At 45.7% G+C, this 16,608-nt stretch overlaps 1 protein-coding gene and 1 long non-coding RNA gene across 3 annotated transcripts in view; one reads left to right on the forward strand and one right to left on the reverse strand.

The window, feature by feature from the left end:
• Window positions 1–568: 568 nt before the first annotated feature.
• On the reverse strand, window positions 569–8,673 carry LOC127016359 (uncharacterized). Of its 2 annotated transcripts, XR_007766493.1 has the most exons (6): window positions 8,041–8,673; window positions 6,888–7,031; window positions 6,036–6,208; window positions 4,801–4,900; window positions 1,171–1,261; window positions 569–1,042 (listed from the first exon to the last, which is right to left on the reverse strand). It is a non-coding gene; the product is annotated as an uncharacterized LOC127016359 (long non-coding RNA). The 2 variants fall into 2 exon arrangements; XR_007766492.1 differs by lacking the exons at window positions 569–1,042; window positions 1,171–1,261; window positions 4,801–4,900; window positions 6,036–6,208 and having other exon boundaries at window positions 6,604–7,031.
• A 628-nt stretch (window positions 8,674–9,301) lies between these two features.
• The window catches only part of DCAF5 (DDB1 and CUL4 associated factor 5), a 77,926-nt gene continuing 70,619 nt past the window's right edge, over window positions 9,302–16,608 (forward strand). Inside the window, exon 1 of the mRNA XM_050896782.1 lies at window positions 9,302–9,515. Coding sequence (XP_050752739.1) covers window positions 9,302–9,515 — 214 coding nt within the window. The remainder of the gene's footprint in view (window positions 9,516–16,608) is intronic.

Raw genomic sequence — 16,608 nt, forward strand, 5'->3', positions numbered from 1 at the left:
TTGCAACTGAAAGGGATCCGAGCACCCATTTTCTTCCAATTCCTTTGCAATTCCCAATATTTCCCAATTTTTGTGCTGTTAGAATCCCAGCTAGCTGCATCTGTTTGAAGGAGACACTGAAAGCACAGGAAATACTGCTTTAAATTGCTTTGACAATTTGGCAGTCAGCGTCAAGTTTCATTTTGTTCTAACTTTGCCACTTGTAATGTCATCATCAGGGTAGGAGGATCTCCCTAGCAGAGACTTGGCATTTAGCAGACAGATTGTCCGAGGGGTGCAACAAAGCAGCTAATGGCTGTTATCAGGGAAAATCTCTACAGAAGCAGTATTTTTTCTGTCTGTAGGTGAATACTCGCTTTTTTCCCCCTCCTTTTTTTCTTTTAACTCAGGAATGAGGTAGGGACCAATTGATAGCAAACAAGGAACACAGCTGGGTTTCCAGAAGCACGCTTCTCTGAGCGAATAAGGCCCTCTCCCTATCAGAAATAAGATGACCAGGCCATTAAAGCTTAAACAGCTGCTTGTTCTAAGGACCTGGTCTAAGCCAGGATGGTGCGATCATGTCAGGTCTCACTGGTGGTGGGGTCCCATCAGGAAATTTTGTTTTCCATTGACTTGTGTCTGCATTTTGAACATACAAATGCTTTATACCTGAGAGTTACAGCTTCTGTACAATAAGTCTTTCTGCAAAGACCCTCGATCTTGCTCAACAGTGAAGAAATTTTTATCCATTTTTATATTTATCCACTGGGGGTTACAAAGCATCGCAATCTCACACACTGCAGTAACTCACACATCTTGTTTCTGGTTCATTCTCCGCTACAGGGAAGGTCTGCATCTCCCTTACAGTCACAGCCTGTCCTTCCGTTGGCTTCTCTGTCCATCCCCATGATCCGATGCACCAGACACAGCTGACCAGTTGAAATGGAGGTCACCGAGCAGGAGCCAGCGCTACTCCGAAGCTCATCACGTGACTCACGCTCAGGAGAAAAGTGCATCACGTGCACGCTCAGGAGAAAAAGCTGGAGGGATCTGGCTATAACTGAGTTCCCACAATCAGATGGACATGTTCTCCCTCCTTCTCTCCCTCCCTCTTCCCTTCACACCCCCACCCCCACCCCCCCATGTATAATGCTTTGTTGTACATGGTCATTGTAATCTAGCACAAACCTGGATGGCCACTTGGAAGGGTAGTCCCACATTTCCTGCTCAACCTGATTGACTGCTTGCTCCCTGCTCCCTTGCTCCAGCACCAGCATTTCTGTAATGACAGGGTCAGAGAATCAGGGAACTGATCCAGCTGTAAACTAGTTGAAGGAAAAAAGTTAACATCTGGGGACACAACAGACTTATTTCGAGGCCCAAGTGACTGGAAGGAGACCGAAGAAGCCCATGTGGCTGGGCTCCAGGATCCAGCTGCCCTCTTACGGGGTAGGCAAGGCATTCTTAAGAGAACTCTATCAGAGCTCAAGATGAGCTCAGAATAGCGACCAAATCTGAACAAATCTGCAAAGTTTGCTCGTAGCTGGACCCATTTGTAATAAACTGGCATCCACCCAGAAATCTGAAATAGGCCAGTTTTTCCTTTTACATATTGTTTATTTTAGTTTCTAAGGTAATAGGAGCTTACGTGTAAAGTTACAAGAGAGAGAAAAACAATAAACTACCCCAGCATTTATTACACAGTGAAAGTCTCACAGAGAAAATGCTATATAATGGAACCCCCAAGTCTAGCTTTTCTACAATAACAGGATTATATCCTTGGCTGCATTTAAAGCCTTTATTTTTCATGGCATCACTGACATAAACAGAGTCCTGTAAACCACAAGTCTCTTTAACAGCTTGTCTTACTACCTACATAGCCATTTATTCAAGTATAAAGGTTAAATTAGAAACAAATGAAAGCAACTGATGCATGAGCGCACTCTGGCAAAAAAAAAACAAGTTCCCAAAGCCTGATGGGGACAGTGCTGAAGATGAGAAGGTAACCAAGTGAGTAAACACCAACTGCTGGCTTAGCCTTACTTAGGAGAAATCTGTTGCAGCAGGTAACTGGAAGCCTTTACATAGTAAACAGCAAGATTTACTTTTCTTTCTGTCTCTGTAGCCTGATCTGAGATCTCTGCAGAGGTCTGTCAAAAGACTTATTTTTAGCCTGATTTCCTAAGGAAAGAAGGCTTATGCAATTACACTGTCTGTTGGTGTTTCTGCCTGTGGGTCCCCTTTCTTCCCCCCCTTTCCTTGCCAAAACCCCATGTTTAAGCCATTGCCCAATTCCATCTAAATTTGTACAAAGGTAACTTCTGTGAAATGCAAAGCCAAATCGATGAAACAGATCCTAATAAAGCTGTCACTGATAAAATGGCAAGCATGTGCAGACACTGCTTAATATACATATGAGAACCCACACAGCAGTGCCATATCAGGACGAGTCCACAGGAAACCAGGCTTCACTTGTTCTGCTGATCGCAGAAAAAAAATTATTTTTATAATCACGTTAGCTCATCCTTTAACAGGGAGAAGATTAGGGTAAATGACTTGGTGTTCAAAGGAAAATCAATAATCGTGGAATATCAAAGGAAAGAGGCTCCAGTTGAGACTTAAATTGCTGTTAGCAGACAATGAGCAGAGCGCTGTGTGTAGTCCCCACTAGCTCATTAATAACACTCTATTTGGGGCCCCATCCCAAGCTACAGAAGAAAGCCAAACTCGCATTTCAACTCCTAATGTGATTTATCTTCCTTGTGTCTATGCTAGTAACCCCATGACTACATATTCAAACAAGTCATTTTGAGCAGGGTTTGTTTTAACAAGGCTGATACCAGGGAGGCAGCAGGACCGCTTCTTTCATCAAAAAGTCAGAATGAGATCAGTTTCAATCAACTGCGAAGCCACATCCTAAAGGTGGAGTTTCACAGTGCAACAAGGTAGGTAGAAGGTTTAGCTCCTGTTGAAAAGGCAATTCTGCTTCCCCCTTCTACCTGTAGGCATTCTACTGCCTCACTTCTGCAAACACTGGTGCCAGTTTGATTCAGGGAATTAAGCGAGCAGAAAGCTAGTACAGCAAAAAATAGAGTTTTCTTCTGATTTAACTCCTTGAACTAGCTCACCATAGAGCCAGATGTCAGTGAAACTACATCCTAAGTCAAAAGATGAATCAGCGGTAACTCACTGTAGGGATCTGCCAGAGTTTGCAGGTTTTGCAAAGAATCTGAAAAAACTGCTCAGAGGTGTGAGCTGCCAGATTGATCCCATGAGGATGATTTGTATTAACATTGCTCATCATCAACATATTTCTTTATTAATTGCCAACTCTTTCATTGCTTACGTAGGAATAGAGAGGAATTTCACAACTCCATTTCTTGAAGGGCTGCTTAACTTGCCCCAGTGGTTCAGTTCCAGAAGGCACACTATGGTGGCCTCACAGTTCATGGCTGCTAAGAAGGTGACATCCCCCATATCCCAAAACTCCACTCCCAGCTGGGTACTCCTGACTAGCCTGTGCTGATTTTGCCACTCATTGGGACACTTCCATGAGCCAGATGAACTCAGTGAAATGGCAGACAAGCAGGTCCAATGAGTTGCAGCATCAGCACAAAGAAAGGGACAGGACGCACAGCCACAAAAAATAAAGCCACCTTTCAGCAGCCGCAAGTCATTAGATTGGCTCAGCTGCATGTTAAAGCTACATCTTCAGCTGAACAGCCCCAAAGGGAGATGTTTGAGAGAACAATGCTTGTTCTTCCCACCTTTCTGGTCCGTGAAATTAGTAAGCAAAAGGAGAAAAGCCCAGAAGCCATCTAATTTCCACTTGTGCTGGTTTTGGCTGGGACAGAGTTAATCTTCTTCACAGTAGCTAGTATGGGCCTATGGTTTGGATTTGTGCTGGAAACAGTGTTGATAATGCAGAGATGTTTTCGTTACTGCTGAGCAGTGCTCACACAGAGTCAAGGCCTTTTCTGCTTCTCACACCACCCCACCAGCGAGTAGGCTGGAGGTGCACAAGAAGTTGGGAGGCGACACAGCTGGGACAGCTGACCCCAACTGACCAAAGGGATATTCCACACCATATGACATCACGCTCAGCATGTAAAGCTGGGGGAAGAAGAAGGAAGCGGGGGGGGACATTCGGAGTGATGGCGTTTGTCTTCCCAAGTAACTTTCATGTGTGATGGAGCCCTGCTTTCCTGGAGATGGCTGAACACCTGCCTGCCGATGGGAAGTGGTGAATGAATTCCTTGTTTTGCTTTGCTTACGTGCGTGGCTTTTGCTTTACCTATTAAACTGTCTTTATCCCAACCCACGAGTTTTCTCAGTTTTACTCTTCTGAGTCTCTCCCCTATCCCACCGGGGGGTGGGAGGGAGCAAGCGGCTGTGTGGTGCTTAGTTGCTGGCTGGGGTTAAACCACAACACCACTAGAGGGAATAAATTCCACAAGCAAAATTATTTTTAAAAAATGAAATGGCTAAAATATGACATAGTCTTCTTGGTTTACCCTCCTTTTGTTTCTATTTCCCCTCAAAAATAAAAAAATGGTATAAATAAACAAGTGAATAAAAGCCTTGACTCAGCCCCACTTTCCTCTCTAATAACTGCGTGCTCTCTCTCTCTCCCCCCCATTTCTAGACTCACTCCATAGACATCTAACTATCAGTGTCCAAACTTCTCCGTTTCCACTCTGGATTAACCAAAGCCATTCAAAGGTTCAACAGAGCTAAAAAAAAAAAAAAGTATTTAAACCTCATCCTCTCTGACCTGACACAACCAACCATGCTTCACTTAAAATCTTTTCTTTTTACCTGTTGAAGCCTTCCTTCCAAGTGTTTTTTGACGGACTCAGGGAGGTGGATCCTTGGTCTTCTCCTTTTATCCTCCCACGTTATCTCTGAGTTATCTCATCTGAAATACAAATACAACTAACATCTCTCTGCAGATGATTTACAGATCTGCTCCTTTCCCGAGAGCTATCTTCCTCTATCCAAACTCAAATCATAGGTTTTTTCTCTCTTCTATTGATGACTAGCAGGAAGTTGAAGCTCAGCAGAGCTAGAACATGGTTCTTTCTCTTCCCTGAAAGCCTTCTTATTATCTTCTTTGTGCGTATCTGTGGATAACATCACCAGTCTACCTGCCACTCAAGCTTGTATGTCAACTGTCAGCTCTGACTGAAACCTCTTTGTAGATCCTAGCACCCTGGGTACATCTAAGTTTTAGACTTCTTCTATATGGCAACTCTAAGACAAAGTCCTTTGATCCATCCACGCAACTAAGACCCTTGTTGAGGTCTCTTGCTTCCATACCTAGACTGCCCCAATACCTCTCCCTCCAGCATTAACCAACGCAGCTTGTAACACAACAGCCATCAACTGCTGTAAATGCCATGATCTGACAATAGAGTAAAGCTGACTGTAGGCCTCCTATTAATGATCAAATACACCACAGCCATCAAATGGAAACCACTAAGGCAATTTAACTCATTCTGCCAATTCAAATTTGTTCAGAAAAAATGTTGAAGGGATAATTTTGTACCGGCAGACATTAAAACCAGATCAGGTAGTGTCAAGTCCTTCCAGAGGCAGAACAAAAACTCTGTAGCATGGGCAGAAGCTAATGCGAGAGCAATGTGACACCATGGCCATACCTGATCCAGATCAATTTAGTACTACTGGGAGACTGGGCTGTGCACAGTCCTGGAATTAGCAACTCTGAAACCGGAACCCAAGATTATTTACGTAGATCATTACTCTGACCACATCACTTCTCTGAAGCATTCTGCTAGTTCCCTCTTCTGTATTTCATCAAACATCATTTACTCATCTTCATTTCCAAGAGCATTTACAGAAGTCACCACCCTGTTCATTATCTTCCATTTCCTTTCCAGTTGACTACTCCCCTCTATTGCCCACTTGCTGAAATTCCAATCAAAACATTTTTTGTGCTTTATTTCATGCTGCTTTTGAGGCATGGAGGAGACTATAAACATCCTACAGAATTAAGCTGCTCAAGCAGTGCGTACAAACAGACCCTGACTTACTCTGCCCGTTGAGTCTGGCCAGGCTCAATCCAGTTTGGTCTGTGACATTCAAACAGTCTCAGTACAGCACCCCGCATGCTAACATGTCCAACAGAACAGTAACTTGATGAAGTCCAATCTGTTTGACTAAGTACTGTCCATACCTCAATTCCATTCCAAGCTGCGGAAGGTTCCTATTAAAGTAGAAAAAGATGCTTCATTGATGCTACTTCAGCATGACTCAGGCCAATAGTGTATGTGTTTTGAAGAGATTACAGCACTGGCATTATTAACAGAGCAACATGTTATTTTCAAAGGAAAACGCTACCAGTATAGGTCATGATGATTTCCTTAGGTGTTATATTCAAAATTAATTCAAACAAAGGAATCAGAGTGAAAAGAATGGTTACCAACACTTTTTTTTTTTAACCTGTATGGTCATGTGAGAGAATATTGCATTTAGCAGAACAGACTGGCAGTCTTCTATTATTTTTCTTTCAAATTCTGACAACATGAGATCTTCTTTCTGACTGCTTACAAATGTGATTTAAAAAAACCTCAGTTAAATCTTTCCTGAAAATCTTAGCTCTGGGGGTTTAGGAAATAATTTTATTTCTATTTGTCCATGTAAGTACACAGCTTTCCTAGAAACTGGATCCAGAACATGGAGAAAAAGCACCGGAGATTTTATTGTGTTACATTTCAAATGCAGGTGTAGGAAGGCTCCTACACCTATTTATTTCAATACAGAAACCAAAGATATCCAACCTGAACAATACTTTAGGAAAGAGGAAAAAATGAACCACATGTGACAAAAGTGAAAAAGCAACAGCCGCAGTGTTCAGGGCCAGGCTGGATGAGGCTTTGAGCAACCTGATCTAGTGGAAGGTGTCCCTGCCCACGGCAGGGCAGTTGGAACTAGATGATCTTTAAGGTTCCTTCCAACCCAAACCATCCATGATTCCATGATTCCGTAATGTATTTCTGGAAGGCTCTCAGATCATATGGTGATGTGAGCTGTAAGAAAATTATAGAGGAGAGAATCGAATACAAACTGATGGAGTCAGTTTAGAGTCTATAAGTAGAAAAATGTAATGCCACTTACCTATGTTGGGAATTCAGAAGTGAGCAACAGTTTCTGACATAATTGTATGGCACAGAATTTAATGGCATGCAAGCAAAAGAGCTATAAAATATGATTTATACCAGTGCAATTTACCTGTGTCTGAAGCTAAGGTAATAAACACAAATCATGATGGACATGCCTCTCTATACTGAGGCTTGCTAGACATGTTACATAGCAATAGTTGGCCGTCAACAACTGTAGAAAAAAATCGTCATATAGCTCAGATGCAGAAGAGATTAACTGTTCTTTGTTTTCGCTTCCATATTAACATTGTTACTTATCATTCTAACAGAAAACAGTTAACTGTGTCTGTGTATTCCTCTCAATTATACCTGTAATTAAGTTCTGACACTTATACCTATTGATATCACATACAGAAAAAAGTTATATAAAAAGTTGAAATGTAAGTGTTCTATATTTTTTATACATTTTCTTACTTTTTTTTTTGTCCGATTAGAAGGAAAAGTTTGGTATTTTCTTTTGTCATACGTTAAAAGTAAGGCTATAGTGTTGTCAACTAAAAAGCATGGTTTATAGGATTTCATGTTCTTTCTGTAATCTTAACCAAGAAGAATCCCAAAGCACTTAACTGACTTTCTATAATGAAATAATTTCAATTTCTACTGAAAAGCTGTCACTGGAACATAGTAGCAGTCTAACAGTACTCAGTAATGTTGCCATACCACAGTGTACGTCAGGAAGGGTTTGTTTGTTTGTTTTAAAGTTTGGAGACTCCTAATTCCCAGCAGGTGCACTTCCACACAACGAAGGCCAGGACCGTCAGGCTAATTCCTGACATTCCAAAAACAGTATCTTCTGTAGGTACTGGTGCCAGTTCACCTGCGCCTGTGGGGAAATACAGGCCTGAAAGTTTCAAGCTGCAGGTCTGGGACTACTCACCTTGTGCGCGCGGAGTATGCAGCCAGACGCCGCAAGGTGGGACTGGGGGCTCCGCACTGCGCCTCACAGACGTTACTCTTTGAATGACACTCCTGGTGTCTTACGTGGCATCAGAGGTTACATGTGAGGGACAGGGTCCTGTGAAAGACAAAAGATTTTTTCCCGACAAACACACAGGTTAGGGTGTTGTAAAACAGTGAAGGACAACACAGAGCAGTTCCACCTGTTTAGCTGGCTACATTTTGGGGTTTTGTTGATACTGAAGGGTAAGAGAAGAAAATTAATCTGTATTTCCAACAGTCTTCTGGGGCTGCAGAGAGATCTACTTACTTAGGAAGGGGCAACCCTCCTATTTTCAGTGTTGCTTGGGCAGGAGCAGAAGAGAACAAGCAATAAAACCTCAGAGAGCCCCATAAAAGCTATCTTAAAGAAAAAAAACCAACAAAATTCTGAAGACATAATTTTTTGAAATCCTGAAATTTCCTGCAGAAATCACCCAGCATTTACGGAGGACAGACCCCTCTGCAAACCGTACGCACTTGGGGTATTTTTTTTTTTTTTTTGCTCATCCTCCCTCCGGTGCGTTGTCCGCAGGACCCCGCGGGGCACCCCTCGCACCCCGCGGCGAGCCGGCCGTGGCTCCCGAGAGGTCCCTTCCCATTCACCTCGATCGGCGGCGACGACGACGACGCCCGCTCACGGCGGCGGCGGCGGCAGCGGCGGCAGCACCTACCTACCTACCTACCTGCCTACCTACCTGCCTGCCTGCCTGCCTGCCTGCCTGCCTGCCTGCCTGCCTGCCTGCCTGCCTGCCTGCCTGCCTGCCTGCCGCCGCCGCCTCCCTAACGGCGGCGGGGCCGTTGGCGGCAGCAAGCCCTTCAGGCGGGCCGGGCCGCCCCTCAGGCAGCGCAACGCGGCCGTGAGCGGCAGCGGCGGGAAACGTCCTCCCGCAGGTCCGCCGAGTGGCGAATTTATCCGTCGTCCCCCCCTGCGCCGTTACAGGAGCGAGTTAAAAAGCGGCGGCGGCGGCGGCGGCAGCGCGACGTTAGAGCCGGGCCGGGAGGCGCGGGCTGCAGCTGAGGATCAGCTGCTGAGGGGAGCGGGGAGGAGCCAGCGGGATCAGGAAGCGGCGGAGTGTCTAACACCTCTCTGCCATGGCTGGCTAAAGAAAAATCATCATAACCATAACAAGGGGGGAAGCGGGGGAGGGGAGGCGGCGGCGGCGGGGGAAGGAGCGGCGGGGAGCGGCGCAGGCGGCAGCATGAAGAGGAGAGGCGGCCGGGGGGGCAGCATGCGGTCGGTGGTGGGGTTCCTGTCCCAGCGGGGCTTGGAGGGGGACCCCCTGCTCACCCAGGACTTCCAGCGGAGACGCCTGCGGGGCTGCAGGAACCTCTACAAGAAGGACCTCCTGGGCCACTTCGGCTGTGTCAATGCCATTGAATTCTCCAACAATGGAGGCCAGTGGCTGGTCTCAGGTAAAGCGAACGCTCCCCGTCCCTCGCCCCCTCCCGCCACCCCCTCCCCAGAAAGCATCTTCCTCCTCCTCCTCCTCCTCGGCCGCCTCCCCCGCGGCCCGGGGGGAGGGGAGCCGCGGCGGCGCTCAGAGTCGTTTCTCAAACCCACCGGTGCCCGGGAATAATGTTTCCCAAGTAGAGATCTAAAATGGTTGACAGGTTTTAAATTCTACTATTTGGGGGGCGAGGGGAGCCCTGGACAAAGTTTTTACGAGAGTGTTTCCAGGGCGCTGGCGGTGGAAGCTGGGGGTGCCCCTTTATTTGATGGCTCGCGTGTTTTGCCCCTTAAAAGGGGGGGTTATTATTTGGGGGGGGGGGGGGGGGGGACACGACGACGACGGAGGGGAAACAGCCCCGCGGCGTGCATTGTGGGCGCCGGGGGACATTTGTCAGCGCCGTGCCCCGGGCCGGCTCAGCAGGGCACGGGCGGGGGTCAGCGGTCGCTGCCAGGGGGCGGGGGGCGGGCGGCGGGCCGGAGTTTGGCCGGGGGGGGAGCGGGGAGGGCTGCAGTCCCGCTCGGTGTCGGGCGGGGAACCGGATCGGTTTAATGGAGGGACTGGTCACTTTGGGGCCACCCCCCCATCTTCTTTTGGGGGAGGGGAGTAGGGTTTTGTTTTGTTCCTCCTTCGTCCCCTTGCAGGGCGCGTTTGGGCGGGGGGGGGGCGGGGGGAGATTATTTTCGTAGCGATGTTTTTTGGGTTCACGTCCCCCTTGTTGCTTGCCCGGGGCTGAGGGAGCCACGGGGGCGGGGGGATGCTGTCAGGTAGGAGGGAGGCGAGGGCTTGACATCAGCTGCGACACCGAGGACGGGGAAAGGCTCTGCACCCCCTTCCCCCCAGCCGGGGAGGGGCTGCGGGGCTCGGCGGCCGGCTGCCCGCCTCCCCCCACCCCAGCAGCGCTTGAGCGCAGGTGCCTCTTCCTCCTTCCCCGCCTCCGGGCTCGGAGGGGCGGCGGGGGAAGGAGGCAACTTCAGGCCGGGGCCTGGCCGGGCGCTGCAGGCCGCGCTCTCCTCGGGCGGCTCTTAGCGACAGGCCGGGGAATCGAGGGCCTATCCCGCCCGCGGCAGGGCACGGCGCGGCGCCCCGAGGGCTCGGGCCCTGGGGGGGGCCGCGGCGCTCCTCTCCCGCCGAGCAGGGGGACCCCGCGCTCCGCTGCGAGGGGGCAGAGCCCTTCGGGGCGGCGGGGAGGGGGCTGCCAGCCCGGGAGGGGCCGCCCCTGCCGCGCCGCCCCGGGCACGGCCAGGCCGCTCGGCGCGGTGTCCATTGCAGGCCGCGGGCGGGGGGCGTCGTGTCCCGGCGGCCCCACGCCCTCGGGGGCTGCGGGCTGGAGGGCGCGGCCCCCCTTCCCCTGCCCTCCCGCGGGCAGGGGCTGCCGGCAGCTACCTCCCCCGGGGCTGCAGCGGGGAGGGCCCGTTCCCTGTCGTGTGGGGCAACGGCCCTCGGGAGAATTGCAAAGCTCCTTGGCATAAGGCCGTAGCAGCTTTGTTGAGAGTGGTCTCTCCGCTTGCAAGAAGGTGATGGCCTGGTTACTAGCCAAGGGGTGGAGGAGGGGCGAGAGGGTCTTGGTTTTGGCTGGCCACCCTCTGGTGGGCTGTAAATAGCGACGGGGGCTACGGAGGAAGGTGATGGGGGCATGGCTGAGCGGGCTTCTTATTGCCTTGCCGTGGTGTCTGGGCAGAGGCGGGCTCTATCACACAAAGGTATCAGTAATAACTCCAGAAATCACACAGGGATTCAATAAAAAGTTATTATGGCTGTTTGGTTATCTTTAAGCAAGGGCAGAATAAAAACACCTTATAAACATAGTGGAAGCTGATACGCTGAGACATTCCTAAATTTAACTTTCTTACCTGAAGAAACTTAAAAGCATAAGTCCAGTGATTTCTGGAATAAGCATCCATGAAGGATCTTAGTGTTACTGTCAGGGATTCTTTTATCTATATGCATATGCAGCATTTGAGATATGCATCCATTTATCTTGTGGATATACATATATATATTTATACATGCACATATATGTCTATATACACGTGTGTGTGTGTTGGAAGGGAATGCTGATTCATCTGTTCTAAAGTTCCCAGATGTGCTAGAGTTGGCATGCTGGTTTGTACTGGTCCTTTCCAGTAATAAGTAGAGCTATGTATTTCTACTTATAAAGTGCTACAGAGATATCAAGTGCATCTGTTGTTGCGTTTTTATTTTCCATAATAAGTGATGGAAACACCATCAGTATTTTCTGTTCTTGCTCGAGAAAGCCTCAGGAGACACTTCAGGTCTTGTCATGTCATCGATGCACTTACCTATGTTGACATCCATTCTTTAGGTAGAAGCATAAAAAGTTGAGGGCTGGAAGGGACTGTTAAGAACTAATTTTGTCCAAACTGCCTGAGTCAGGCTAGGTGCAGTGAGAGAATGGAGGCAGATGTCCCATCAAGTGGACCTCTAAAGAAGCGTAGGTAAAAGGAAGGCTTTCAAACTATGTCCAGTTTTCAATTTCCTAACTTCTCATAAAGCTACAGAATGTTTAAAGGGGGTAACCGTTTCCTCCGTATCTAGGAGATAAATGATACTGGAGTTCTACCCTCCTAAATTTCATGAAATGACTAGGAAGCAAGTAAAAAAAAAAAGTGGGAAGAGGATGCTTAAGTTACATGTGTTAGCAGTGCACAAATTTGTGATAATTAAGAACAGACTACCCTAAGTCTGACCTTGTATTGATGCCCTCAGAAAATGAAGAACTCTAATTATGGTAACTGTTTTTAACAAAGTTTTATGTTATCTGTGACCATAAGATCTAGAATGCTTTATGTGACATAGCAACAGCAGGCAGGTGCTTTGTTCTTCAGTCAAGAATAAGAAATTAAAAGGCGAAAGATTTATGGATACTCTTTTCATGCCATTATAAGCTCAGGCTTCATTAAGATTACACTCAAAACACTTCTTTTTTTTTTTAAGGTTATACTTAATCTTGAAACTCTGAGAAATAGCAAAAGCAGGAAAAAACAGAAGGAGAGCTCAGATGAAAGCTGAAGGAAGGGTATAAGCTGCCTCTAATCTGAAGTTTTCTAGAAGAGTTGCTTCAGAAGACTTCCAAATGCAGATAAAGCCTTAGAATAGATGGCATTTGGGTCTCTCCTCCCTCAAAATAGTCAGTGTGCTGAGGTATGGATGAGATGTTAGGTGCTTCCATTTGCACTTACGGCAGCTAAGAGAGTTAACAGGGATATTGGAGTGTGTGAAAAGGGAGAGTGCAAGCAGTCTTTTCAGTTGTTCAGTCTTAAGTAATATGTATATTCTTAACCTAGAGAAGTCTGCTTCAGCAAATTGACTTGTTAACAACTTAGACCTTGTTAGAGCTGTTTTAAGTACAGCTGATACAGTGCATTTGTAGTGGCTATACTGATGCCATTTAAATGCTAGCCTGCATCCAAATGAGTGCTGTTCTCATCAGTATTGGCTGGAATGCTTTTCTTGGGTATGTGTCCCACTTTTTTTTTTTTTTTTGATGTATCTCCCAGAAGCAAGTCTGTAAGGCTAATGATTACTGTTTCAGTAAACATTTCAAACTGCTTAAACAGGGTTTATATTACAGTTCCAGATAGTTTTCCTGTTAGGATTTTGGAGCGAACTTCAGTGTAGACAAGCCTCAGCAGGCCTTTTGAAAGCATGTTTGAAACATTTTGGTATCTTAACTTCTTTAAATCTTGTATTGGAGATTACACATTTAATAGTAATCAATTTTGTTCCTAACCATGTTTTCAAGTAAAAAAGTTGAGGTCAACAAGTTGGGTTGGGGGCCAGTCTGTAGGCTTTTGCTGTACCTGTGTGGAACTCAACAGTGTCACTTTAGAGAGGGGGAGAAAGAGACAGAGACACTAATGTTTTGGGGCAGGAGTGCTAGAAGAAGGGACAGGCATAAGGACAACAATTAAAGAAAATTGAGAGAAATGAAAGGAGGAGGTGGATACTCGGGAGAAGATGCAATGTGACAAGTAGAAAAGACCTATCTATAGAATGACACAAGGGCAGAGGAAAGCTTAAGAAATGTGTAAGTGGGCTGAAATTAGTTAAAACTAGCTGCTGGGTGGAGTTGAAAGATTTCATTGGACAAAATGTTTCTTTGCAACATTTTATATACTAGGTGGTGGTATTTTTCTGTTAACAGTTTGAGGAACACATGACTGTCCGTGCATGGAAATTAAATTCACCGTGCAATGATATGCGACTGACTTCTTCCCTCAGATATGCCAGGCATCTCCTTCTGCAATTTAATGTCTTAAAAATCATCTTTACGTAGTCTGTGTAATAGGCTTCCCTTCTCCCATCCTCAAGTTTGGTGGATATGTTTTCCTGTTTGTTTATCTGACTGTCATTTTTCATGCCTGCTATCTCTTACAAACATGAGTATCTTTATCAGAACCTCCCACTTTTTCCCTACTTTAAACTGCACTTTCAAGATAACTTCTGGGAAGTACTGTAATCTGAGTTTTACTTAATCCACGCATATGTTCTTTTTCTCTCAGCTTTTTTTTCCCTCACCAGATAATGCAAAAATTAATAGCTCTTCTGTGATCATAAACTTGTAGGGATGCAAGAAAGTACTGGAAATTCCTCTGTCATTTGGTTGCCACGTAAAGCTGAAGGAGTATGAGCCTAAAACAGGGGAATGAGATGACTTTAGCAAAGGTAGTGGAATATTACTTCTGAAGTAAGGGGATTGTGTATCAAGTATGTTTTAAAGAGGGGTGTTGTGATTTAACCCCAGCTGGCAACTAAGCACCACGCAGCCGCTCGCTCACTGCCCCCCATCCAGTGGGACGGGGGAGAGAATCAGGAAAAAACCCACCTCATGGGTTGAGATAAAGACAGTTTAATAGGAGAGAAAGGAATGAAAAAGTAATGATGATAATAATAATAATATGACAATAATAATACTAAAAGAATTAGACTATACAAAGCACGTGATGCACAATGCAATTGCTTACCACTTGCCGACTGATCCCTAGTTAGTTCCCGAGCAGCAATCCGCCCCTCCCAGCCAACTCCTCCCAGTTTATATACTGGGCATGGTGTCATATGGTATGGAATATCCCTTTGGTCAGTTTGGGTCAGCTGTCCTGGCTGTGTCCCCTCCCAGCTTCTTGTGCCCCTCCAGCCTTCTTGCTGGCTGGGCATGAGAAGCTGAAAAATCCTTGACTTAGTATAAACACTACTTAGCAACAACTAAAAACCTCAGTGTGTTATCAACATTATTTTCCTACTAAATCCAAAACACTGCACTATAGCAGCTACTAGGAAGAAAATTAACTCTATCCCAACTGAAACCAGGACAAGAGGTGGTCTTGATCTTAGTCTCTTTGTATCAAGCAGAATTCTGTGTGAGGAGGGATCTTAGGTCCTGTTACTATGTGATGTTTTCATTAATATCTGAGAAATTATAAAATTTAAAGGTGATACCAGGAAAGGCAGCAATAATTTCAGAAGACAGGAGTTGAATTTAAAGGTAATTGAGAGACTACCTGGAAAGAAATGTCATGTGGTTTGATCGGGACAAGTGCAAACTACAGCGTGTGAATAAAAATGGTCAGCTCTACAAATACACTATGGAGACTAGACCATAGTCATGTAGAAGAGGGTCCAAATGTGATGATAGATCATAACATAAATATCATCAGACATGATAAAGCATGTGAAGTAATGCTGCTTTCTTTGGTGCTGTTGGGGCCTCATATGGAGCGCTGTGCTCAATTTTGGGCACTGTACTTTGAGAAAGATGTGGCCGAACTAGAGAAAGTTCAGAAGAGGGTATGAAGAATGATCAGAGGTCTAGAAAAATAAAAGACTGAAAGAAAGGAGTCCATTTAGTCTACAGAAAGAAAAGCTGAGTAGAGATGGAAGTCTTAAGCTGCATAAAAGTGTTTATTATTATTATTATTACATAAAGTTATAAACTTTTCTTTGTCCACTGGGAATAGGACAAAGAAATGGTCTTAAATTATAGGAAGAAAGATTTTAGGATGCTGTTTAATCTTACACTTCCCCTTCATCTTGTAGTTCATTCACTTATTTCTCTTCTCCGTTGTTTGTAATGTGGCACTTTTAAAGCTTAAAGTCATAAGCTGGTGTGATGGAAGCATCTGAACAGGGGGAAGGAATAGGGGTGGAGAGGTGGTTTGTCTGACAGTTGATTTTCTGTTAGGTCAATTTCTTTAACCTGCTTGCCCTCTGGCTGTATCACCACTGAATTCAATGTGAGGGAAAATAGCAGAAGCACATGGCAAGGGGGAGTGGGATTATAGGTAACGTCAAACTGCACCCTTGGGCTAGATATTAGGATAATCTGTCTAATGGCAAGGATAATGAAGCACTGAAATAGGCTGCCTGAGGAGGGTGTGAAATCTACCTCAGTGGTGTTTTTTTTAAGAACAAACTGGACACATGTACTGGGAATAACTCTGACACAGTGTGGCCTTTTGCCCATGGCCGGGGCCAACTAAGTGATCAACTTCTTGAAATACCATCCGATCTCACTTTCTGTGATTCATGGAACTTCTTGAGTAGATATGAGCAATAAGATTAATCTTTTATGTTATGATTTAGAAGTGTTGCCCACTTGCCATGTAGGTTCTTCAGTGACTGGACCTGGTATATGGGAGACAAAGAGGAGTAGCAGTCTTGAGCTTTGTCCACAGTCAGCAAGGTTAATGCACTTTAAAACTGTAGTTTTTAAGTCCTGACTGGTATGATTTTGAAGTGCTTCTGTTAGCACACAAAAGCTCAAGTGTGTTTCATGAGCTATGCAGATACTGTTTAAACTAGTTTTACTTTTGGCAAGGGTATGTTCTGGACCCGTTCGAACCATTTTAGGACTAATGAGAACAGTCCTGGACTACAGATAGACCACTGTTACTGTGAGGTAGACTCTTCTTCCAAATTTAATTGTGTATAAATTAAGTGATTACCTATTCGGGAGGTAACCAGACCAGGAAACTTTTTTTGGGAAGAACTAGTCCAAAAGCAGGGCAAAACTAGAATGCTTTGGTTTAGGAACTGTG

Source organism: Gymnogyps californianus, chromosome 5 (genome assembly GCF_018139145.2).
Source record: "Gymnogyps californianus isolate 813 chromosome 5, ASM1813914v2, whole genome shotgun sequence".
Taxonomy (NCBI): domain Eukaryota; kingdom Metazoa; phylum Chordata; class Aves; order Accipitriformes; family Cathartidae; genus Gymnogyps; species Gymnogyps californianus.